This window comes from Hippocampus guttulatus, chromosome 15 (assembly GCF_054856545.1).
Source record: "Hippocampus guttulatus isolate MCC_2025c chromosome 15, RoL_Hgut_1.0, whole genome shotgun sequence".
Classification (NCBI taxonomy): domain Eukaryota; kingdom Metazoa; phylum Chordata; class Actinopteri; order Syngnathiformes; family Syngnathidae; genus Hippocampus; species Hippocampus guttulatus.
The window spans coordinates 14409751-14434464 of NC_141275.1; the positions used below are offsets into that span (position 1 = coordinate 14409751).

At 47.6% G+C, this 24714-nt stretch overlaps 3 protein-coding genes across 6 annotated transcripts; all 3 read right to left on the bottom strand.

Moving 5' to 3' along the window:
• Positions 1 to 307: 307 nt before the first annotated feature.
• LOC147194074 (thy-1 membrane glycoprotein) lies at positions 308 to 1712 on the bottom strand. Its single transcript, XM_086131068.1, has 4 exons — positions 1621 to 1712; positions 1266 to 1322; positions 871 to 1197; positions 308 to 809 (listed from the first exon to the last, which is right to left on the bottom strand). Exons 2-4 carry the CDS (start codon positions 1300 to 1302, stop codon positions 724 to 726), a joined length of 450 nt encoding a protein of 149 aa, XP_085987194.1. The 5' UTR covers positions 1303 to 1322; positions 1621 to 1712; the 3' UTR covers positions 308 to 723.
• A 726-nt stretch (positions 1713 to 2438) lies between these two features.
• On the bottom strand, positions 2439 to 24642 carry LOC147194075 (scaffold protein ILK-like). 4 transcript variants are annotated; one of them, XM_086130402.1, is made up of 16 exons: positions 24358 to 24642; positions 14745 to 14849; positions 14585 to 14663; positions 7419 to 7579; positions 7162 to 7299; positions 5219 to 5384; positions 5048 to 5143; positions 4753 to 4849; positions 4583 to 4666; positions 4413 to 4498; positions 4212 to 4321; positions 3793 to 3920; positions 3591 to 3712; positions 3149 to 3248; positions 2907 to 3037; positions 2439 to 2819 (listed from the first exon to the last, which is right to left on the bottom strand). In XM_086130402.1, the coding sequence occupies exons 1-16, from the start codon at positions 24366 to 24368 to the stop codon at positions 2670 to 2672; spliced, it is 1764 nt and encodes a 587-aa protein (XP_085986528.1). In that variant the 5' UTR covers positions 24369 to 24642; the 3' UTR covers positions 2439 to 2669. The 4 variants fall into 4 exon arrangements, with proteins under 4 accessions (XP_085986528.1, XP_085986526.1, XP_085986525.1 ...); XM_086130400.1 differs by lacking the exons at positions 14585 to 14663; positions 14745 to 14849; positions 24358 to 24642 and adding an exon at positions 14452 to 14584 and having other exon boundaries at positions 7162 to 7302; positions 7421 to 7579; XM_086130399.1 differs by lacking the exons at positions 14585 to 14663; positions 14745 to 14849; positions 24358 to 24642 and having other exon boundaries at positions 7162 to 7302; positions 7421 to 7871.
• LOC147194076 (uncharacterized) lies at positions 7911 to 14407 on the bottom strand. The gene has a single exon (XM_086130398.1). The coding sequence runs from the start codon at positions 12811 to 12813 to the stop codon at positions 8290 to 8292; it is 4524 nt and encodes a 1507-aa protein (XP_085986524.1). The 5' UTR covers positions 12814 to 14407; the 3' UTR covers positions 7911 to 8289.
• Positions 24643 to 24714: the final 72 nt, after the last annotated feature.

Consider the following 24714-nt stretch of genomic DNA (forward strand, 5'->3'; position numbering starts at 1 on the left):
CAATTACAGAAATAGCGGCGTGTCAATAGACATTCGTTCATAAATTCATTTTCCCGAACCGCTTGATCCTCACTTTTCGTATTACATCACGGTCTTGAGTGGATTGGTTGTCTGCCAATAACTGAAATAAGGTAACAAAATTGTTTTTTAAATAAATAAAACGTTCAGTTTATTTTTGACACTGAAATCAAATTAAGAGATGATGTACTGCCCGCCCCCACACACACACGTTTAAGATGAACTTACTGTATTTACATTTGGCATTTTATACATAGACACGTTAAATGTTATGATTAATAGGTCACACTTTTGTCATTTTTGTGACTTTATTAACTAGAGTTGAAACAATCAGTACATCTTTCGAGCATATGCTCCCATAACAACTCTGTAGCGCTAAAGTGCAACTACACAAATAAACAAAAAAGAACAATCACTGGAGAACATGTCAATAGTATGGATTCTCTCTTGCCGATGAATCTGAGACGCATGCAAAGTGGTACAGTATTTTTACATGGAGCTTCGCGTTTGTGAAAAGATGCTTTTGGTGCGTGGTAACCACGTTCAAAGTTAAATACACCTTAACTGTACTCAGCAAATGTACTGCACTGGATTCAAGTCGAACCATAGCAATATTCTCCACGGTTTGAACATTTAAAGCAGCGCTTCTTTGGCGTTACCATTAGAGGTAGCCCACGTGCAACATTTCACAATCATTTTAGAGCATTACATGCACTGGTATAAAAGCAGGACGGCGACAATCCAGGAGTTCTGCAGAAACACGCTGACGGCACCACACGGGATGAGATGATCTGCAGAAGAAGACAAAGATGAAGAAATACGACTCCGAATGTCCTCCCTCCCCGCACTCACCTCTCTCCACATTCACGCTGGCTCCCTCCCCAGTGATCTTGCACATGTACGTGGTGTTGTGCGGCAGCTTGTCTCGGTAGCCGCTCAGCGTCAGTCTGTAGCCATGTGGCTCCACCTCCGTCACACGGCTCACTTGCCGGAACTCAGCCTCCGCCGCCAGGCCTGACACATTGGAGTTGATGAGTGATTGCTTGGAGCCCGATGACCAGGAGAACTCATAGCTGTTGATCTTATTGGGCTTGCCCTTGACCAGGCAGTCCACTCGCAGGTCCCCGTCGTCTTCACGGCACACAGTGATAAGGTCGCACCGCGCCGGCGTCAGCAACACTAGTGTAGAAAGGGGGGGAAAAATGCACTTGAACCATGTAGACACTCCTGTGTAACATTTTCCTCACCTCCTAGCATGCCGAACACAAACAGATGCTGGAGCATGGTGGAAAGCGCCCATCCAACTGGAAAACAAACCCCCCAAAAATCATGGCAAATCATCAAAATCATCACAAAACCGACACCGTGCTTCTAATGCAATTTTCTTTTGGGGGGGGGGGGTAACTTTTCCTTTTCCGACACATTAAAACATACATCATCAACTTTCATGCAAAACATGAAGCAGCAGTTTTTTTAATGAACTAGATTAAATGTTAGAATCAAATCGAATCCATGTCAAGAAACTACCCATTCTTTATTTTATTTTTTCCTCTTACAAGAGTCAAATGTACCATTTTTTTTGGGGGGGGGGGTTCCTCTTACCTGTGCTTCGGTGCAGGATGATGAAGCAAATCTCAGCACTGCAGAGCAAAACACCGGATGGGAAGGGAGGCAGCTGGAAGGGGGCGGGCGTAAATAGAGCAAGAGAGAGGAATGATGCTGAATGGGTGGATGCCTGATGAAGGGCACTTGATCCAAATAAACACTCGTCGAAGCTATTGTTTTACCAGCACTGCTCTATTTTTAATCTTGTACGTGGAGCTGGATAACAACCTCGCCTCGCCATTAATACCAATCCATCTGTTGTAACATTTCCACAATATAGTCGAGACTATTTTGGTACTAATGTGCGTCACCAGCGTGGCTTGGACACATTATTATATATAATGAAAACATTATAATCGGCGTCTGTCGCCAAACTGTTACGCGTCCGACTTTATAAAAACTCTGGTTGAAGTAGATGTGAAGACCGTGAATAGGGCAAATGTGAAAAGGGAATAAAAAATGAAATGTAATTCTGGAGAGCATAGAGAAGGATGCACAAGGTGAACGGTGAGCAAGGAATCCAGAGCGCTGTTGAACCAGGAAGTAGCCACTCTCAAAACGTCGAACCAGAAGAGGTCAAATCGGATTTTTTTGTGACTAATAATTCCACCACAGTGGGGGGTCTACGGCCTTACTCACGTACAAATAAGTTACATTTAAACCTGAGCGTATATAACGTGTCCCTAAAAGTTAAAAAAAACAATCGATCGGCCCTCTGATCGTTTGAATCAGATGTGATCAGATGTAACAGGTCTGGTACGGCTCTCGAATACCCAGAGTGCCATACCCCCGCACTAAAAGGAGGACAGCAACGATTTGTCATAAATATAAAACTTTATTTGCACTGGTGGAGTGACAGCGTTATCTTTTTTTCCCCACATTTCTTTATTTGCCTTAATTCGATCACTAAATAGTCCAACCATGAATTTAAAAAAAAACCATTAAAAAAAGCAAAAGCTTACTTCAAGCTGAGACATATATTTACTGGAAAATGTGTGGTAGACGCAACATTATGTACAGCGGCTTAGCAGATAGTTGAGCGCAGTTCACTTGTCTTGCATTTTTTCCAAGATGGGCATGATCATGTCAAACTTGGGTCTCTTGGCGGGGTCTTCGTTCATGCACAGCTTCATCAGCTTGCAGATGTGAGGCGAGATCCCCGGTGGGATGGTTGGGCGCAGGCCCTCCAGAGCCACCTGAGAAGAGGCTGCGCGGTTATCGCATGTATGGCAAAACAGAGGTGATTTTTGGGGGTGGGGGGGGGGGGGCATAAACATGCTTGCCTTCATGCCAATTTCCATGGGAGAGAGATGGGCGAAGGGCACCTCCCTGGTGACCAGCTCCCACAGGAGCACGGCAAAGCTCCACATGTCGGCCGATCTCCTGTTGATGTCTTCCGAGCGCTTCTGGAGGGCTGAAATGTCACAAGATGGGTGTTGAAATGTCTTGACTGCGGGAAGGTTGTTATTCGGTCGGTGAAGGCCCTCGTTATCGTTATTATGTAGATAGAGAAAGCTCGCACTACCTTCTGGGGCCATCCAGGCCGGAGAGTACATGCGTCCGGCACACTGGAAGGAGAACTTGGCATCCGCCATGCTTATCCTAGCTGTCATGTCCTCGTCAATCTGCCATGCAGTTGACAAGCACATCAGCATGAATTTTTTACAGTGATGGAGACGCCGCCATAGTCGTGTTTATTAATGCAGGCTACCTAAATCCACATCTGAGAAGATGAAACATAAAATACATTTTTTTTTCTGGTCAGGTGGTTCCAGACAATTGCAGACATTAAATATAGTTAGCTGAATAGAATAATTAAATTTTAATGTAATTACTTGGTTCAACGTCATTGAATTAAGTTAGGTGGACTCACGTTTCGTGTTCTGAGAAGATGTTTTGAATTGCAATTAGTTAACAAAATCCAAGTGTGAGGGAACTGAAGTACACGCCAGACTGGGGCGCCTCACCATGACATGTCTACTGTTGAGGTACAGCCGCGGCACCAATGGCTCCAGGGTGTGGAGGAAGGTCATGGCACTGGCGACGTCCAGCGCAAACTTGACCGCTTGGCTTTGGTCCACCACCAGAGCTGAAGAGCACACGGGGAAAGATGCACGCCTACTCTTTGTTTTACTTAGGCCGCACGTGCCGAAGAGGACCGAGACTCACTGGTGCCCTGGTGGAGAAGGTTGTAGAGAGATCCATACGGCATGTAAGGGGTGATGATGATGGGGTGAGGGGCCGGGGGGGATTGACATGCTCCCAGAACTGGGAGGATGTTGGGGTGAGAAAAGATCCTGCACAACAGCATAGCGACTCATAGTCAACACTACTCAGTGAAAATTTTAAATATATAAAAAAATAATAATAATAAAGGACCTTTTTGTTCCTTTTGGCCCACCGTACCATACCTCTGTTCCAGCCCATGCAGTGATTTACATTACAACGTCAACTGCGAAATTTGTACGCACGCCAGTTTTGTTCGCATTCTGATGACTACGACGGTTGCGACGATTGTTTGTTGTTTTCCACTTTAAAAAATGTGAATACGGCATCTTCGTCGAGTGAGCGGAAACTGAATAATTTACCGGAGCTTGGGATGCTCCTCGCTGAAGTCTCTGCTCTTCCTGGTGCTCCACTCCCTCACCTGCAGCACCTTCACCACCACCTCGTCCCCCTGCCAGCGACCCTGCCAACTCTGATACACACACACGGAAATAGAAATACTTTAAATCCATGGTGGGGTCGGGGGGGGTCGAGGGGGTGGGGCGGTTGGTCGACACACAAACCTCTCCTGAGTGGTTTTCATTGATTTTGGCCAGCAGTGAAAGTTGTTTGTAATCAATGCCGGCCTGCTTGTTGAGAGTGCCATTACCTGAAGGCAAAAAAATAAAAATAGATAGACGTGAAGTTACGAATGAAGACAAACGGCGCACATATTCGTTGTGTGCTGACTGACGAGGCCTGGTCCTCATGGTGCCCTTCCAGAAGGTTTCCTTGAAGGGAATTTTGGTCAAACTCTGTCCCAGTTTTTCTGCCTTCTCTGAATCAATGGAACAGAGCAACAATGTGTCAATGCTCCCTTCAAATAATAATCTCGCTAATACTTCCTCTTGTTTCCACTCTGACCTTGAAGCAGTTGCCTGAGGTGAGGCTTGGCCTTATCGAGTGGCGTCTGGCCGTACCTGTTGCACACACACACCTGAGCGCCGCTCACCACCAGATCCTGAACACACATTCCGTTGGAGTAATTTAAGGCAAAAACATGTCATCATGTATGTTCCATCCATAAGTTGGGGGCATTTGACAGTGGATATAAAAAAATGTAATCGTCAAATTCGATTTTTATTGTCACAAACCAAAGTGTTGTTGTCATTTTTTTTTCTCCAGCAGGGGGGGTGCCGACTTTGTATCATGGGTGTACCTGTGCTACTGCCTCTTGCCCCCAGAAGCATGCGTAGTGCAGCGGCGTGTTCCCGTGCTCGTTGACCGTGTTGGGGTCCGCCTTGCACTGAATCAGCTGCGCACAACACAAAGACGATAATACACTCGGCGCTTATGACATCATCGAATTGGGCACGTGACGATGGCATACTTTGGCTACGATGTCGGCGTGGCCGTGGCTGGACGCCAGATGCAAAGGGGTGTCGTCGCCGCGGTTCATGACGTTGATGCGGGCGCCCCTCATGATGAGCATGTCCACTAGGCCACCGCGCCCCTCCCGGCACGCCCAGTGCAGCGGGCTGAAGCCGTGGTCGTCCCTGGCGACAGCAAAGCCTGTGTTACATGTCGAACATTTTCAACTCATGTATTGTTTTAGCCCCTTTCACACAGACCTTTAAAGTTGGTCCCCCCCCCCCCACTCCCCAATTTTCTCTTGTCGCTGTTCTGTGTATAAGGTAGTGACAGGAAATGTCCTCACATTTCCTGTCGCTACCTTTCACGAAGTCGAACCACAAAATTCTAAGCTTCTGATGGGGTTTGTGTGAAAGGGTATAGCAGAAAGCTGGGACATGAACACCTGACTCTCATTCCTCTCACTCTGTTGTGAGGAAATTATTTTACATGTCCGACGTTAAGCCCCTTTCATACGGTCCGTTAAAGTCAGCTTCTTCCCAGATTTAAACCGTGTCAGCCTTCTGCGTAAAAGGTACAAATACAAAATGAATGCAGCCTGCCATATCGTCGTGTGAAAGTGCGTACGGTCTGGGCAATATTCTGCCTTTGTTGGGTTCTTTATGAAGGGCGAAGTCGGATATTTTCCAGATCCGTTACCACTTGTGAAAGGGGCTCAATGCGACACCTCGGCAGAGTCTGAGTGGAAGGGGCTTCAATGGAAAATGCTGGAAAATCAAGAAGTTTCACACCCTGCTCTAAATTGTAGCCGTCTCTGAAAGCGCACAGTATTGCTGCAATATTCGATTTGTTGAACTCTGCGTGAAAGGCAAACATTTTTTTGTGTGCGTGTTAGCTGCTGTTCTACACTCCTATCTTTATTTAGACTGCAGTGCACGCTTCCTCACGCTGCGTGTGGTCTGAGGCCCAGCAGATGCCTGGCGCACTGATACGTCAGTGAAAAAGGGGAATGCCTGTCAGTCTTTTCAATGCACGATGGACAGCTGCCAGGCAGGCGGCTTGTTGGGGTTATCTCTCTTTCTCTCTCTCTCACACACACACACACACACACACACACACACACACACACACACACACACTGTATGTGTGTGTGTGTGTATATATAGATAGATAGATAGATAGACATATTTATATATTTTTTGGGGTATATTGAGGATTCATTTTAGTTGTTTACTTCTGTTGGCAGGAGCCATAATATCCAACAAATAGTCACTTTTTATTTAACCTTGTAGATTATTTTCAGCCGTTGGTTTTATTTCTATTGTGCAAGGTGCCAGTCATTATGTGTCCATAATGCTTTGGATTTTATTATTTTTTTTGTGGAATTATTTCTAGTTCAGTCCATTGTGTATAATGGTGGCCATCATGAATAACAATCATATTTATTTTATTAAAGTACTTTAACAAGCGCCATGAACTTTAACGGATTGATTTTCCTTGACACTTTAAATTACAGCGCAGCAATTTGGGAATCCCTGCCGTAAATTGATATCACGGTTGTGGCTTCCTGAGCTATAAAAGGAATCCAGGAGCGTCTGAAATATTCCCAAGCAGCTCATCATTGAGTGCATTCCAGATGCAGTGATGGAAAACGGTGACCAGTCCCTCCCCATGTTGGCCTGGCCCCGCCCACACAGGAAATGAGCGCTGTCAATATACGTATATGGCCTGGGCCGGGAACGAGCTTCCTTTCAGGGAATGCTGCTATTATAATGACCTCTCGATTGTGTGGCGATGACATCATTAACATGCTCAATATGGAAACTATTTGATGGCTAGTGCGCACACACACACACACACACACACACACACACACACACACACACACACACACACACACACACACACACACAGGCGCGCCACTCCACACTTTTCCTCCCCAGTTTAGTTTTGTCCACTCACCCCAAATTAAGGTCATTTTCCGTGTTGTCCAACCACAGGCGAACGGCCACGGAGTTGCCCTCTCGACACAGGGTGAAGATGTCATCCATGTTTACAGTGGGCTGCTCCTTTAAATCCTTTTTGGCGTGCGAAATGTGCCGCCTGAAAGGCGGTTAAAATAAACAAAACAAGCACAGCCTGAAATGTGCGCAAAGTGGTGACAAATTAAAAAAAAAAAAAACGAACGAAAGGCGCAAAGCAATGAATTAAAGGAGCTTACCGTTACGGCTTTGCTTCCGTTTTCCCACCCAGTCTTTAAAAAGTTCTTCCCCATAAGCGGGGAAGCGTAGCGGGCGCGAGTTTGCCCCGCCCCGCGAGTCGTCCTCGAGGCGTCTGCGGTGGGACGGGCCGCTCTGGAATCGTGGAGCTCGGTCGCCCCCTGGTGTACAAATGGAACAGTGCCGTTTTCCATCCGCCCGTGACGTCACTATTATTATGTCGCACATACCCGAGCCAGCGAATGCAAATCTCCTTATATGGAGTTGTAATGAGAGATTTTTTTTGGGGGATATGCTTGTTCAGATTTGGTCAAGTGGATTTAGTCTTTATTTTATGATGTGACACAATACACGATTAAAATGTGCAAACAAGGTAATATGAACATGACAAGCAGTAGTTGAGCTGATAATACACTCCGAATATTTACACTGGCATTACTCCACTAGTAGGCAGTGTTGCCTCATTATCAGACCACCCCCCCCCCGCTCCTCCTCCTCCTCCTTCTGCCTTTCTTTCTCCGTCTCCTCCATTTGATCGCACACAAGTTTCTCCTCCCGCTTCTCGTTTGTCACCTCCTCAGCTTCATTCTTCATCTCCTTTTCTCCACATGCCTCTCCTCCGCCATCACCTCTTTAACCGAGTTACTTTGTTCTTCACCCGCTCCCGGTCACAAGCTCTTCCTCACTTTCCTTTTTTCTGCTTTCACCTCCCCTTTGCCGCTCTCATTTTCGTCCCCCCTCCTTCTAAGTCCTTCTGTTCACCATTCCCCCTCTTCTAGCCTCATCATTCTCCTCAACCATCCATCCGGCTGGTCACCTTTGACCCCCGTGATCTCCTTTCAGTCTTTTTCTCCTCCTCCTCATCCCGTCATTACGCACACTTGCCCCCTTCCCCCCCCGGCCACTGCGATCTTCCCGCCCGACCGTCGTCGTCGTCGTCGGGGCTCCCGGTGGCTCTGCCGGCGCGCCTCCTCATGGCCACCAAACTTCTCTTTGCTCGCTTCCTCCTCCTGGTGGTCATCCAGCGCCGCCTCATGGCTCTGTACCTCCTCCCCCTCATGACCACCCATCGCCTGCCGTTCTCCCTCCTGGCCCTCATCCACCTTTCGGCCCAAAGTCTCCTGGCCGCCTCGTTCCAACGGCTGGCGGGCACCTCGTCGAGGTCGCTTTCCTTGTCGTGGTCGCCCATGGCTTTGGTGTTGCTTTGCCTCGCCGCGGCGCAACCCTCGTCGACATCCATCGCCTCGGCCGGGTCTTCGGCCGCCTCGGGGGCCCCCTCCCGATCCTTCCCGTCCGTGGCCCCCTCCCCGCCCTCCCCACCTTCCTCCTTCGTCTTCTTCTCTTGGCCGCCGTCTTCCCCCCCCTCCCGATTGCTGTCCTCCTCGTCACTGCCGCTTTCCCGCTCAGGATCGCTTTCGCTTTCGCTGTCGCTGTCGTCGTCGTCGTCGTCGTCTTCGTCGTCCTTGTCGGTCTCCTCCTCTTCCTCCCCCTCCTCTTCCTCATTCTCAGTGTCGTCTTCGGCGTCGTCGTCGTCGTCGTCGCTGTCCTCCTCCTCGTCCTCCCGGTCGCTCTCCTCCTCATTGTCACTTTCTTTCCCCTCCTCGCCATCGTCGCTGCCTCCCTCCTCCCCCCGGTCGCTCTCTTCCTCGGTGTGCTCCGCCTCCCCCGCCTCGCCCGCCGGGTTGCTCTCACCCCCGCCGTTTTCTTCCCCCTCGTCCTTTTTCTCCTCCGGGCGACTCTCCTCCGGGTCACTCTTTTCCTCCCGGTCCTCCTCGTGGGAATTCCCGTCCTCCCCCCGGGAGCTCGGTCGCTCCTCCTCCTGCTGACCGCGTTTCTTTTCCTTGTAGCACCTCCCCCGCCCCTGGTCACCCATTTTTTCCTCCTCATCTTTCTCCGACTCCTCCTTCTCGTTTTCCTGTTCCTCATCTCGGTCAGCCTTTCCTTCCTCCTCCCCTCCTCCCTCCCGGTCGTGCTTTGGATGAGTCCTCTCCTCCCCCCTGATGCGGACAATCTCCTCCTCCCTTTCCTTCATCTCGTCCTCCTCTTCACGATCGCCCTCTTTCCGCTTTTGCCGAGTTTTCTCCTCTTCTTTCTCCTCCCCCATCCACTCGGCGTCCTGCGATGGGCCTTCCCGCTTCTCCGAATTGCGTCGGCTTCTCTTGTCCTCTCCTTCATGATGTCTCCCTTCCTCCTCTTGTTCCTGTTCCTGCTCAGCCATTTTCTCCTGCACCACACCAACAGCCCCTCCCTCATTCTCGTCTTTCATCAAGTCCTCCTGCATCATCTTCATCCTCTCCTCCTCCTCCTCCCCCCCACCTGCCCGATCATCCCCCCCCTCCTCGTCCCCCCCCTGCTCCTCTTCTCGCTCAACCCCGTTCCCCCCAACACCTTCAGTCCCTTTGCCTTCCCTCCGCCCGCCAGCTTGCTCCGCCTCCTTGCGCTCGTCCATCTCGTCACCTTCGCGATCGCCTTCTTCCTCCTCCCGGACCGAGTTGTTCTGCGCCTCTGGGACGCTCCTTCTTTGCTCCCCCTTCTCATAGCTGCCCCCCCGCACCTTCTTCTGGCTGCTCTTCTCCTTGGCAGTGCCCTCGTTGCTTTTGTTCTCGCCCTCCTCCCGGCGGCTCGTTTTCTCCTCTTCACCATCAGCCGCTTTCTCTTCGGACTTTTCCTCCTCTTCATCATCGTCGTCGTCACTCCTTCCCTCTTTGTCCTCCTTCTGCTCTTCACTCGTCTCCTCCTCATCGCGTTGCATCTCTTCCTCTTCCATCGGGCCATCCAGATTCTCCTCTCGGCCATCCCATTTCTTCTCCTCGCCGTCTTTGCGAGACGACTCTTCGGCCTCTGGTTTCTTCTTTGGGTTGCCGCCATCACTCGCCTGCTCCTCCTTCACCCAATCGGTTTGCTCCTCTCGGTGGCTGCCGCGTTTCTCCTCCGCCTCAGAGTTGCCCTTTTCGTCCCCCCCTTTGCAATGGCCGACTTTTGCCTGGCGCTCGTCACGTTTCTCCGCCTCCCCGCCATCGCTTGCGTTCTCCTCCTCCCCCCAGTCAATGGTCTCTTCTCGCTCAATCCTTTTCTTTTCCTCCCTTTTGCCGTTTTCGATCTCCTCGCCGCAGTGGCTCCTTTTCTCCTCCGTCATCCAGTCGATCCGGTCTCGGTCTTTCCTTTCGTCGTCTTCGGGGTTGCTCTTTTTGGGCTTTTGGCGATCACCGCCCCCCTCCTGCGGCTTTCCCTTTTTCTCTTCCTTCACCCAGTCAATCTCCTCCTCGTCCTCGTCCTCGCAACTCCTTCTTTTCACATCCTCCCGTGCGTCCTTCTTCTTCTTCTTTTGGTCTTCGGGACGACTTTGCCGCTCCTCCTTCATCTCCTCACCGCGATCGCCTCCTTTGTCGTCCGTCACCCGGCCGATCGCCGCCTCCGGGCTCGTCTCTTCGACGCGAGTCCCGTCGCCCTGCGGCTCGTTCTTGTTCTCCCCGAAATAATCGCCTCCTTCCTTCTTCTCCCGGTCGGCCCTTTTCTCCTCTAGACTGCGATCCTTCCTTTCCTTTTCCTTTAGCAAGTCACTCTCCTCGTCTTGGTCCTTCCTTCTTTCCTCCTCCTGGTCTTTCTTCTCTTCTTCGCAATCAGCCCGTTCCTCCTCTTGCTCCCCTTCCTGTTCGCCCTCCTCCCCCCCCTCCTCCTCCAGGGAGCTTTGGATCATCTCATCCACTTCCTCCCGATCCCTCTCTTTCTCCGGCTCCTCTTCCCGGTCCCCTTTGTCCTCCTCCACCCGGTCAAGCTCCTCTTCTCGGTCATTTCTTTTCTCCTCCTCCTCCTGCTCATTCATTTTCTCTTCATCTTGGTGACGGTCGGCCTCCTCGGCCCGCTCGCCGTTTTTCTTCTCTGTCAACCGGCAAGTCTCCTGCTGCTCTCTGTCGTTTGCTTCCTCCTCCTCATTCTTTTCCTCCTCGACTTGCTCCTGATCATTCTCATTCTCTTTCTGTTGCTCATCACTTCCTTTCACCCGTGTGCGTTGGTCGCTCCGTTTGTCCTCCACGTCACGATTTCTCTCATTCTTCAGCTCCTCCCCCTGGTCACCCGTCTCCTCATTGACCCGCCCCCGATCGTTTCTTTTCTCCTCCGTCTGCTCCGTCTTCTCTTTATGATGATTGGCCTCCTCCTGCTCATCGATTGTCTCCTCTTCATCGTGGTCACTCTCCGTCTTCTCCTTCAGACGCTCAGTCTGCTTCTCTTTGTCCTTCTTTTCATCCTCTTCCTCCACATCGCATCTTTCCTCCTCCTCCCGATTTGGTTTTTTCTCCTCCGCTTCCTCCCAGTCGCTCGTTTTCTCTCCCTCGTTCCGTGTCACATTCTTCTCCTCCTCCTGGTTGTTCTTCTTCTCCTCCTCCCCCGAGTTGGTTTCTTCCTCTTGGTCACTCGGTTCCTCCTCATGGCAACTCCTCGTTTCCTCTTCCTCCTGGTCGGACATCCGCTGGTTTCTTTTCTCCTCCTCTTGGTCGTCACTTTCTTTCTTCTCTTCCACCTGCCGGTCTTTCCGTTCCTCCTCCTCCTTATGAAGGCTCCCTCCCTCCTCTTTCAGCAAGTCTGTCTTTTCCTCTTGCTCATTCCATTTCTCCTCCCGGTTGGCGTTTCTCGCTTGGTTTTCACGGTCAGTCCCCAGCGCCTCTTTGTGATGACAATCTGGCTCCTCCTCCGCCCAGCGAATCTCCTCTTTCATTTTCTCACCTGCCTCCCGGTTGATTGTCTTCTCGTCAACATGGCCGCTCTCGTTCTCCTCTCCCATCGAGCGATCCCGCTCGTCCTCCACGTCGTCGCCCTCGTCTTCCCGATCAAGCTCTTTCTCCTTCTCATCGTGATGGATGCTTTTCTCCTCCTCCACTTTGCGGTTGTTCTCGTCCTTCGCCGGGTTGCTCTCCCCCTCCCGGTCCTCCTTTCGCTTCACTTTCTTCTCCTTCACCCGCTCAATTTGCTCCCCTCGGAGATTCTCCCTTTCCTCGCAGTCGCTCTTTTTCTCCTCCTCCTGATTACTCACTTTGTTCTCCTTATCGTCCTGGTCTTTCTCCTCCCCCTCCCGATTTCCTCTTTTCTCCATCCCGTCGCAACGTCTCTCATCTTCTTTTCCGCCTTCCACCTCCTCCTCGCCTCCTTTCAGGAAACCCTTTGCCTCCTTTCCTCCAGACATCCTCGGTGCTTTTGAGTCTCTCGATCGAGTCTTGGAATTAATGCCGAATAGTTGACGTTGCGTCTCCTCCACACATGTCAGGCAGAAATCCAGCCAGCCGTCACGGATGCAAATCACGTGATGTCGGCGATTTCCCACCCGGTAAATCTCCCGGAAGTGTTGCAGTTGCAGATTCGACAGGCAGGAGCGTATTGGCAGCTTAATTTTACTCTCCATTTGGCGTGACTCTGCGTCACACTGTTGCCCGCCGGAACGAGACTTCTTCGTCTTCTTTGACGCGATCGGGTCACCGCATTGCTTCCTGATGAGTTGTGTTTTTTTTTTCCTCTCGGTCTCTCTCTCTCTCTCTGATCCGGAGAAATTCCAGACTTTCCTGCCTTTGTCGATGGCAACTTTCCTATCTCATAAAGGCCGACAGGGCTATGATGTTTGGCGATGATGATTATGTCGTGGGAGTAAACAAGCCGTTGTCAACAATGATATGTTCGCAAAGCAACGTAACTGAACCGGAGCTGATCGCTGTGTGATATTGTGAGAGTGGAGACTTGATGGGGCTCGTTGAGGTTATTTTGAACACACCCCGCTTCCAAGTAAGCCCTTGCATATTTGTGATGGCGATGAGGCCGCTCCATGTGGAGTGTAAGTCAGTCAAAAGACGTCATGGACCAGATTGTCATCGACCGCTTGCAACTTTCAGCATTGCTAATCGGCGCTAATTTAGCTTCCTTCCTAGCTTATGTTTGTCCTCTTAACAAGTTGATGTATGTGTGAATGGCACCAGTTGACTCCAAACAGGCTCAAAGCCAGCAGAGGATCCATACAGAGGCCACCGCTAGCTATTGATTAGCTGTCGGTCCACGCGGGCTGGATTTGCACATTACTCTGTTGCACCAAAACCGATTTGTTACTTGCTGAGGAGGAGGGTTGCAACAACAAAAATAAAGCCAAAAAGCGGGTCTGCGTCAGGGCTAAAAACATAGCGACACACGACCCAATTCCACATTGTTTCATTTGTCTATTAACTCATTCACTCCCAAAGACGTTTTTAAACGTCTTTTCAGACATGGTCTAGAATTGGCTGGTACTGAATGAGTTAAGGTCGTACACGAGCACAGTCGCAACCTCATCCGACACACATTGAGGTTTGAGTTTACAATGCTGTTAAAACGATCTGGTTGGCATCGAAATTCAGATCATGTGTGGGGTAAATATCTCGGGAGAATATCTACGCAATAGCATGTGAAGATGTTAAACATGATTTCCCCTGTTGAATTGACGCTCAGTCTGGATCGGGCCTGATTTCAGAGCAGGTGGGAGTTACCTTGCAACTATATCCCTTCTTAATATCGGATATGTTAATTAGAATTGAATTAGGAGTAGCATTGTTGCTACTCGAGCAATCTGGAATGGATCTGGATGAAGGGCACTTAGACGCAAAATATTTTGGACCTGTCCACATTTGGACAGATGTTGAAAATGCTTATCCCTGTTTACATTGTTGCTATTTGGCCACTCTGGATAGGATCCAGATTCACAAAATTTGTGGGAAAGCTAGCTCGGAGTAATACGTATAAATCTCATCCAATAGCCTTAGAAGCATGTAACAATGTGAAATAGGACTTTTCCATGTTGAGCTTACACGGGCCAAATGCGCAATCGGGTTTGGATCCAGATTCAGAAGGTGTTAAATAGGATGTTACCGATTGGAATAAAGTTCTTGCCACCTGGGTCTTCCCAGTTTAGACTGACTTGATCTGTTCCACAAGTGTTGTAGATTTCTACAAGACTGAATGTCATGTCATCCTTTTCCAATTTGGTTTTGTTTTGATGTACTTTTTTTTTTTTCACACCAACCTTCCCACTGAGGACTGATGTCGACAATTCCTTCAACGTTCAATATTTTTACTTCGAGTAGCAACACCTTCTGAAACACAAAAACATCCGTGTCCCAAATGAAAAAGAGACAAATAAATGACCCACGGAAAACCTTTTGTTGTGCTTGCAGCGACGCGTTGAGGCGTCCGTGTTGGCTGAAAGTCTTCGTAAGGCGTCGCGCTCCCCGTGACCTGAACACAAAACATCTCGATGTGTTGATTAAGTCACACAAAGGCGAGACAACAACAAAAGATATCGCAGTGAGTGCTGACCTGCGATGTTCTCCCAGATGGGTTTTTCTGTGCTGGGTCGGCCTCGTCTCGCCGCTCGGGGGTCGATGGGACTCTACAAAATGGCGCCCCACTTCCTGTGATGGCCTTCGGACAACAAAGAAAAGCAGCGATATTCAGCCGTTGTTGTTGAAGCAAGAACGGAAATGTATTAGTGATCTGCCGCCTGACTGCGTGCGCAACGGCAGCCCTTCCGCGTGGGCAGAAAAAGGGCGTCATGAAGATGTCGGGGGCGCACCTCACAAAAGGCCTACGTGTTGTTTGTCGCACGCCTGCGCAGAAAGACGCCCGCTGCGTGACGCAACAGGCGGCGTTGACCCACGACGACACCGACAAAGCCGCAAGCAATTTCAAGGAAGACAATGAAAACCCGTCAGAACTTGATAGTAGATCTTTTATGGCAGGAGGACAACAAAAAAGTTCTTGCGCGCGTCACACATCAATAACAAAACAGATTCAATAACAAAAGTTTGCAGGAAGACAAAAGCAACAGAAATGGCCACCAATGATGACTTTTCATCGGTGATCATTGAACAATTGTACTTTTTTTATTGTCGTTTTGGTTTCATTGCTGTTATTCCAAATCCTGGGAAATCCTAACCATGGCTTGTTAGGTCAAACCTTTTTGAAGCCTGGACTTGAAACCCCAATCCCAAACTTCAAAGCTTACTTTGAAACCCTAAACGGGGTTCAAAAACCTAACCTGAAACAGCAAGTCTTGTCTTAAAACCTGAATTTGAAACCCTACCCCTTGCTGAAAACCCAGTTTTAAACTCAAAACCTGACTTGGCGCAGCCCTTTGAATTGCAGATGTGCCTAATGAAGTGCCCAGTGGAGAAAGGTTGAATTTATTCTAACCCGAGCGCATTTTTAAAAGTCGAAGCATCACTCGCGTTGCGTGTATGCATGTCTACGGTTTGGAAGAATCCTGTTTGCAACAAATTCCCACCACCAGGGGGCAGATAACCTACACTTGCGAAATGTTCAATGTCCCTTGATTTCAAGCCTGGAATGACTGACATGCCTGAAACGGCCGTCCGCCGCTTGCCCTCACGCATCCAGTCGCGCGTCAGCTAACGGCTTTCTTATGATACATATTAGTAGGAACTAACAACATTCTCCACCCTCACCCCCACCACCCTCAAATTAATGTTGTGCCGCTCGTGAAGTGGGTGTGATGCCACTCACAGCAACGTTGCACCAAACATGTTCATTCATGTCTTGACTGACCTTCATGTCCCATCGAAAAAGAAGATAAAACAAGAACGCTTATTTATTTTGTTGAATGAATTCAGTTGAAAAGGTGACCCATGAGCATTTTACCTTTTTAAAAAAAAATAATAAAAATATTTGTTTCATTTGTAACACTTTACATTTCGGAACACATCTCAAAGTGCACAGTACAGGCACAGCTTTTTTTTTTTTCCTTTAAGGGGAAGTCAACCGCAAAATTTTCTACCAGGCTCAAGGTCAGCATTCTGATTAATCTTGCCTTTGTGGAATTTGAGTTACGCAGCAGAATCCACCCGTTTTTTGTTGGTCTTGAATCGGCATTGTGCACTTACGGGCATTCTGAAGAAAAAAAAAAAAAAAAAAAAGTCAATTAGAACGGGCATCTAATTTCCATGTTGACATTTGCTGCCTCTGGAGTCCCCTGGCAGTTTTGAGTTCCTTGAAAAAAAAAAACAACGAAGAGCAGCAGCTGACCACCTCGGGCTACAACTCCTCAATTCCTCCTTTTCTATTGCCGATGCTCGTTGCTGATGAATCGGGTCCGCCGAGACCCAGAGTTACCCGGAAGCGCAGATTTTGATATTTTTATTGTTTGGACTGTGTTCCCTCGGGAGTAGTTTATTAAGGTGGAATACGTTTATGAAGGTGGATTATTCCGTCAAGGGGACATTTGTACCAAAGGACCTCTTAAGCTCTGCTGCTTTTATTAATTAGCCTGGGAGGAAATGGAAAGACGCTGTAGAGAAATGAGCTGCCGTGCGGATTAATACAATTATGACTCAACCATCGCCATCGACTCGAACTTATGCAAAATAACATACTGCATAAATGTCATTCGCGGCTTATACTGTGCGTACGTTCATGACTACACTAAAAAAAAATGTTGAGTGAACTTAAAATTTCAAGGCAACAAACTTTCATAAAATTTTAAGTTGTGAAGTTGTGCTCATGAAATGTCATAAATGTCAATAATTAATATTTCAGAATTGTTCAATCTTACTGTGAGACAGCTAAATCATGTTCCCCGCTCCCGTTCACGTCTGCGGGTTAGCATGCGTGCTAAAGGTTAGCGCGAGAAGCTTGACCTACTTGTGGGCTGCTCTTCAACGCATGTTTTTCGACCACCCCGACTTAATGGAAACGAGTTTTGTTCCGCCACGTCGGTTTGCGCTCGGTGTTAGCTTTGTGCTGATTAGCTGTTGATGTGTCCTACTTTGTGTTTGCCATGTAGCCGCGTCAGCACTAGCATGTGCAGTGTGTGTGTGGAGAAGGTGGCTGGGTTTTCACTTTAAAGTTTTTTTCTAAAAATGGTTGCCATTTAAAAATTTGGGGGCGTAAAAATGCAACGTGACTTTTTAAAACAGCCATATTGTTCCATGGGGGGGCGGGGGGGGGGGGGATCACATGAATAAATTCACATTGACAACAATGGAAATACAAATTTTAAAAAGGAACTTGTCAACACCACCTTGGTGAAGGTCAATAAAACCTCTGATGTCAATCAAAAGTGGGCATTGTTATCCCTCCAAAGGCAGCCTTCATTCATGGATCGACATGTCAGATTGCGAACGTTCAGACCCCGGCGTGGAAAAACGTGGTCTCTTCTACCCGACTCTCGTGTGGAAGCCGAGAAGGGGGTCGGGAAAACAAATTCTCCCCGTGCCAGACGTGAGGGCAAAGCAAAGTTAGTGGGGTGGGGGGGGGCTAAAAAGTCAATGCGGACTCACCGTTGGATCTTTTGACATTGTCTTAGAGCAGCGTCGCTTTCTTATTTGTTCAAAGACTCCGGCATCGACCGTTCTCGTTATTGAGCGCGCATCCGGAGCCGCGATGTTGGTCCTAATTGGATGCCGCATGTGTGGAAGGGAGCCTTTCACGTGTACCGGACACGAGGAGAACTTCATTGAGATTCTTTATTGCAGGAATAGGAACATTATGAAATGGCACTTTTGATGACATTTTGCCAGCAATGCATTTGAGCAGGTTTGCCCTTTTTAATGCGTTCGTCTTTTTTTTTTTTTTGTGGGTGGGGGGCGGGGGGGGGGGGGGTAAAAATGCCGTCAGATTATATTTGTTATCTTCAAGTAGATCCACAAAACACCTCAAGAAGTCATGTCGGAAAAGACACAGGAGCGGGATGTTTGCCATCTTAGTTCGAATCTGGCAGTTCCTCAGTCATATGCCCGACTGCTACAAATTTGGAATCTCGGACACCAGACAGACCAATGCCAACAAGTTTCGGTGGCAACGTTTGTTAATTCGTTATGAATCGCACACATTTGGGGAAAATTCTCATGAGCTCAGCAATTTGATGCGATCCACGACAAGAACCACATCAAACCTGCTTCTACTGAGACTCTAAATGCTCGGTTTGAAAAACTCATTTCAAGCGTCTTTCTCCTAAATTAAAAAAAAAAAAAAAAAAAAATCCACGTAAAAGTCATCATGGAAGTTTTTACACACAGCTGGAGTCCAATTGGATGTAGTCAAGCTTCCGGGCACCAATCCGGGATGACGGGGAGGTGTTGATGTCTTGCCACGCTCGGCGGCGGGATCATAATGCCCATTTGAAATGTCCAACGACAAGGCGTACGTACAAATAGCGATGATTCTTTTTCTTGTCGATGTTTTGCAAATAAAGACGGCATGCATTGTGTCGGCGGAGGCGCGCTTATCCAACGCTGTTCGTCATGAATACGAGGCGTCGCGGTCGTCCTTTTGTCATGGAAACGCACACATGCATATTATGTATGCCAGTCCGTGTGCGCTTGTCTGTGTCACAAGGATTCCCTCCCCAGGCATCCGTTACGAAGTACGGCGTTACGATAGGCTGGATTCCCGCCAGCTTTTACTGCCCAATCAATTTGCAAACACCACGCCGAAAGCTCTTAAGGACGACTCGCTTTTGCTTGTCCTTAAGGGGCCACAATTTGAATTAAAAGTCCCCTCAAAATACAATTCAATAAAACTCTCTCTGGGAAGGGGGGGGGGTGAATATTAAAATACACTCACTCATTCGGATGTTTAATTTTCCCCCTCTCTTCCTGTTTCCGCATAACAATAAGTTGCGCAAAAGATTCATAAGCGAGCGAATAACGCGGGGCCCCTCATAAATCTCCATAATGCGGGCAGCCTTCAACTACCGCGCAGATAAGACAAACAACAAAAGCCATTAAGGAAAACATTGAAAAGGACATCTGAATTTTTTATGTCAAATAGTCTTTTCACGTAGTATTTTAAAAAAAAAAAAAAAAAAAAAGATGAAATTATTCACCCGCTAGAATACGACCCGCGGCGCGCCACAGAAGCAAAACGGTGTCATTTTCTTTCATAAAGGCGGCCGCAATTTGTCAAAAGTGCGCCATTTACTGTCCTTATGCGCAAAATACACGATTTACCAGGGTGGTCCCAGGCGCGCATCTGCGTGTCAAAACCCTTCGCGATGGGCACTGGTTCGCTCTCGAGTGCATGTTTTCAAACAATGCTACTAATGATGATGATGATGAGGATGATGATGATGATACCGAGCACGTTTGTGCTCGCTAAAATCAGATGAATGCTGATTTAAGCACACACACCAAACAAGCAGTGTGCTATCATTGGGGGCGTTGGGTCCTTAGTTTCGTGTTTTGACAATCGAGCCCCCCAGCAACATGAAATTTGGGAGGGGTGTTGTGAGTCCCCCCCCCCCCCCACACACACACAAAAAAAAGCGGATGCGGCAGGTTTTCAAGTCGGTGGAGATTGAACTTTAGAGCAACTAGCGAGAACTAGTTGCTCTAAATATACATTTTATAGGGAATGAATATAACTTCATGTGGAGAAAAAAAAGTGCAAAAAAATGAAATACAAATACAAGTGTCAATGTGCAAATGACTGATTGGAAAATAAGAGATTTTTCAAATTCACTTTGGGTACGTCATGCTTTTAAGTTTAATGCCAGCTAGGTAAAAAAAAAAAAAATCAATCAAAATGAAAGTGATCCCTTTTTTGTGATGGTGACACATCAGAAATGAAACTTTTTGGAGGGGTGCCGACATCAATTATTACCTTTTTGGGATCGTCTCCGTACACAATTTGTCATCCTTGGTGGGCTTTTCATGGTTCATATTTGATATGCCGCGCATCCCTCCTGCAGTCGGGCAATCCTGCTTTTGATATAAATCGGCGTTTTCATTTTTAATTTTCTTTTCGAAGCCCAGACAGCCCCCGCGGAACTTCACCTACAAGCAAACTGAAATTACATTTGACCATTTTAATTACTGCGGCAGCGTGTTGATGATTCTGGTTGGTTTCAGTTTCTCCGGCATGTAAAACACACAATTCTTTGCGATATATTCAGCCCTGAAAGCCAGTTTTACTTAGCGGCTGTGAGGTTTAGTAGCTATTTAGGAGAAGCCACATGAATTCATCCCTTTTGGTTTAAATCAACAGTGAAGTTCAATTACTTTTTTTCCCCCAGCTCCCAAATTGAGTTTCACTGAGCAGCATGGCATTTGGTACCACAAAAAAACTCCCATGAAGCCATACCCGAAAAGACTCAAATCGTCCAAATTCAATGGGAGTCTTCCCTTTTCATAGGACTTGAAACGCTTGAAAGTTTGACGATTGGCTGAAAAATCCAAGCATCTCTTTGCATGGTATTTAAAATGAACAAGAACTTTTTGTCGCTCAGTCAGAAGCAGCTCAAAACCTCCCCCCATTCCTTGTGGCGGGCTTGCATATGTCAAAAATGCATTTCAAGCAACACAAAAAGGAGCTGAGATGACTATTGACATTTGCACACAATAACCCCCCCCCCCCAAAAAAAAATTTATGCAGTGAAAAGATGGACGTCATCGGCTCCGCGTTGGAGAACCGTGGTGGTGCTAACATGAAGGGCCCTTCAGAGTGGCCGCTTTTCAAAAGTTCATCCATATTTCATGTGAAAAGGACGCGCGGGACAAAAGACAGCCGCATTAATTCCATCCACCATGCTAATTAATTCTCTTAAGGGTTTTAAAGGTGCCCGTGCGTCGATTCAACCACTGTGAGCAAAACACAGCAGTCAGCAAAGCTACGCTAAATTAAGCTCCAAGTAAAAAAAGCAGAGGACTTAAAAACTAGCTCCAGTCCTCTCACTTATTTTTATTTTAAATGAAACTCCACTTGTATCATTATCTACGAAAATTATAAATAAAATATTGATACAGATGCATCAAATATCAATACAGTGGTTATCTTAAAGCTAACAAACAATGCAAAACACCCTTGACAGGCTAATGAATAGCATCGCTGTCAGGGTGTTTTCACCCTTCACACAATGGCGTTCTGAACTCAACGAGACGGAGCAACACGAGGACAAAGAAACAGTAGTCACACCTATATATTCTTTATCCTCTGCAAAGAACAACCAACACGGCTAGAGCTTACAGTGCAATCGTGTCTGTATTATACTGCCCCCAGGTGGCCAATTGAGTTGGAATAGTGAGAATTTAACCCCCAAAAGGTGTTCTTTGAGGTTCCTTGAGCAACAAAAATAAATAAATGGCAAAAAGGGGACCTCGGGTGTACCTAATGAATTGTCCAATCAATCCACTAATTACAAGCAAATCCAACGTCGCAGCACAGTTAATCTGCCTGGCATTTCGCTCATCATATTTGCAAGTTACATAAAGCAGGCCAGCTCGCTTTAATGAGCGCGCGTCCTTTCCGTCGGGATGGAAGCTGCCATATTGTTTGCGGACATAATGAACACCGGGATTAAAACATGTTCATCTAATTCCCCGAATAAATCGCTAATCTGTGCATTAGATGCAATTAAAGTGAGAGATGTGATTTATTCGGACAAGCACGATCCTTGTCACGGTCTTATCGGAGCTCCCGACAGACCATTTATTCACACACATACATACATACACCGCTAAAGTGGATGAAATATTCTCTATGAAGCGCAGGAAAGACGTAGCTTTTTGTTTTTTTGCACTCATCCAGGCGGCAGCCCGTAATGAGTCTCGCAATAACAGGCAAGCCTTTGAACCTGTCACATTACGTTCGAGTGCATCACATCCCACAACCCCCCCCCCCTCGCCCCCCAACCCACCCTACCCCCTTTGGTCCGTGTTTTCACTCGCAGCGTTGTAAGGGCATGCGGGCGCCGCACCTGTCGGAGAATTCGTGTCAGTGAACATCAGCCGAGAGCGGCGGCAGTCGAGCGCGACGCAAGCATCTCTACCCACAACACAGCAGCAAACATTTCCGCCCTCGCCACCCCAAATATTTTTTAGGAAAAAGCAAAGGTCTAGAATGCTGATGAAGGGCAATGCCAGACATTTACGGCAGGTGGCGCTATAACGGCCATCATGTTACCTCCAAGCCAATCGAAAGCCAGAAGAAAGTGCTTTGCAGAAAAGGCACAAGGAGAAAAAAGGCACTTGGTCAAGAAATTGGTGGAAGTAGAAGTAAAATCGAATAGTTGAATGACTTAAAAAAAAATACAATTAGACAAAAACAAAACAAAATAGAATAAGATCTGAAAATTAAGCTAAATCGAATAAGGTAAAATAAAAAATAAGACCAAGCAGGAAAAAAAAAAGAAGAAAAAATATACTATAATTATGTTCAATTCATACTTCCAAAAATGTGAAATTTAATAAAAATAACAAGTCTGGATTCATTTCCCACCAACCCATTCCGTTTCCATGTGACCCAAATTCATCGACACGAACTACACATTCCGACTGCAATCGATAATACGTCATTCTCTATAACCACTTCATAAACTCCAGCGCGTGCCTTTAATAATTCAGCCTTAATTAGTAGTAGGCGTGTTGTGCCGCTCTTTAAGCAACATTTGACGCAGCACGTGCAGGCTGAAGGCGTCCGTTGCGCCCTATTTGTTTCCATGAGCATCGTTACATCACTCTGGCTGCCGGTGAGCGACAAAGAGAGAGCCTCGGAGTGAGAGATGTTGTTTTTGGGTTTTTTTCATTCTCGGACTGTGTAAATTGTCCACAACATGTCTAAAAGGACACGTACAGCGAGAGTGCAGGCGTCAGAATGTCACAATGTGACGTTTTTGACGGTAGAAGCAGAAGGGGATGGGTGGTGGGGGGTGGGGGTGTAGCCCTCAGGTGTTTGCAAAGTTGACTCCATGAAATACTAATCCCGTTAGCCAAAATTCTCTCCTTTGGCTTCTAAAAGTAAAAACGCACCTCAGAGGAACTGCAAGGGCTCATAAGAGGACGTAAAAAGACATATCAAGGTTTATGTGAGCTTTACATTTCTATTCGGCGTGCAAGCTGATATAGCATATGACTCTGGATGATTAGATTTTGATCTCAATTTTTTGGGGGGGTGGGGGGGTATACACACACACACACACACACACACACACGAGTCTGAAAGTAAGCCGTTTGTTGGGCTTCATTGAAACACGATGAATAGCAAAACTGGGAATCACACATTTGTATGTTGATAATCGTCTCCAACTGTCATTTGCCAGGAGGATGTCATTAAAAACTCATCAACAGGGCTGAGTCTGTGCTATGCATCATCTTTAAACCTGACTGGAAGATCTCCGTGAGGTTCATCCGAGAAAGATTTTAACTGCATGTGCACCACTTTTCCCCATTTTTTTGTAATAAAAGAAACCTCATCAACGAAAAACTGCAGGACTCTATTGGAGGCGAAGAATCTGAGCAAAAAAATAAATAAAATTGTTTGAAATAGTACACGCGGGTTGTGACGGTTAGCCTAAATTATCCATCCATCCATTTTCCGATCACAAGGGTCGCAGGGGGTGCTGGAGCCTATCCCAGCTGTCTTCGGGCAGTAGGCCTGAACCGGTTGCCAGCCAATCGCAGGGCACACAGAGAAGAAACAAGCATCCACGCTCACACTCACACCGAGGGACAATTTAGAGTGTTCAACTGCCATGCATGTTTTTGGAATGTGAGTGGAAACCAAAGTACCCGGAGAAAACCCACGCAGGCATGGGGAGAACATGCAAGCTCCACACAGGAAGGCTGGGGGCCGGGATCGAACCCATGACCTCTGCATAGGTCCAACCTAACCACTTCTACACCGGGTCATCCTAGCTAAGTCTCGCATCTAACTTTTGACTGAACAGTTTTTTAATGGAGTCACCGAATCCAGTACAGCACGGCGGGATGAGTGGAACCAAGAGGTGAGTTCCTCTGTCATTGAAGAGGGGACTAGTCAAATATTACATATAATTAAAGGAATCAATAAGTCCTTTGCGAGTGATTTTTCAGGACAACGCACATGAATATTAAAATCCCCCTTGAGGAGGATATGATCATACTTGGGCCTGATTTCGGCAAGAAGATTTCAAAAAGTCTTGTTTTGTAAAAGTACTCACCGTTCCTCCATTGCGGCCCGAAGTCCTCGGGGAGTCCAAGAAGGGCTGCTCGACTCACCGGTACTTGTCCAAGTCTCCGTCGGACAGAGGAAATCCAGTTGAACGCAATTCTTGTGGGAGCAACAACAGGTGTGCACGCCTCTTCCCGCGCAGGGCAGTCGTGTCGTGGCGCACACAGGTACCAAGCACGAGTCCACAGGGTACAGGACGCGCCATGACGGAGTAAATCCACGCGTTCGGAAACAGAGGACGAGTGTTTCAGTTCCTGTTTTAAGATTCACCGGTTGATCTCCGTTTGCCGCGGCGGCGGTGACTGCGCATGCGTCGCCAAAGACGCGCGGGAACGCGGAAGTGATC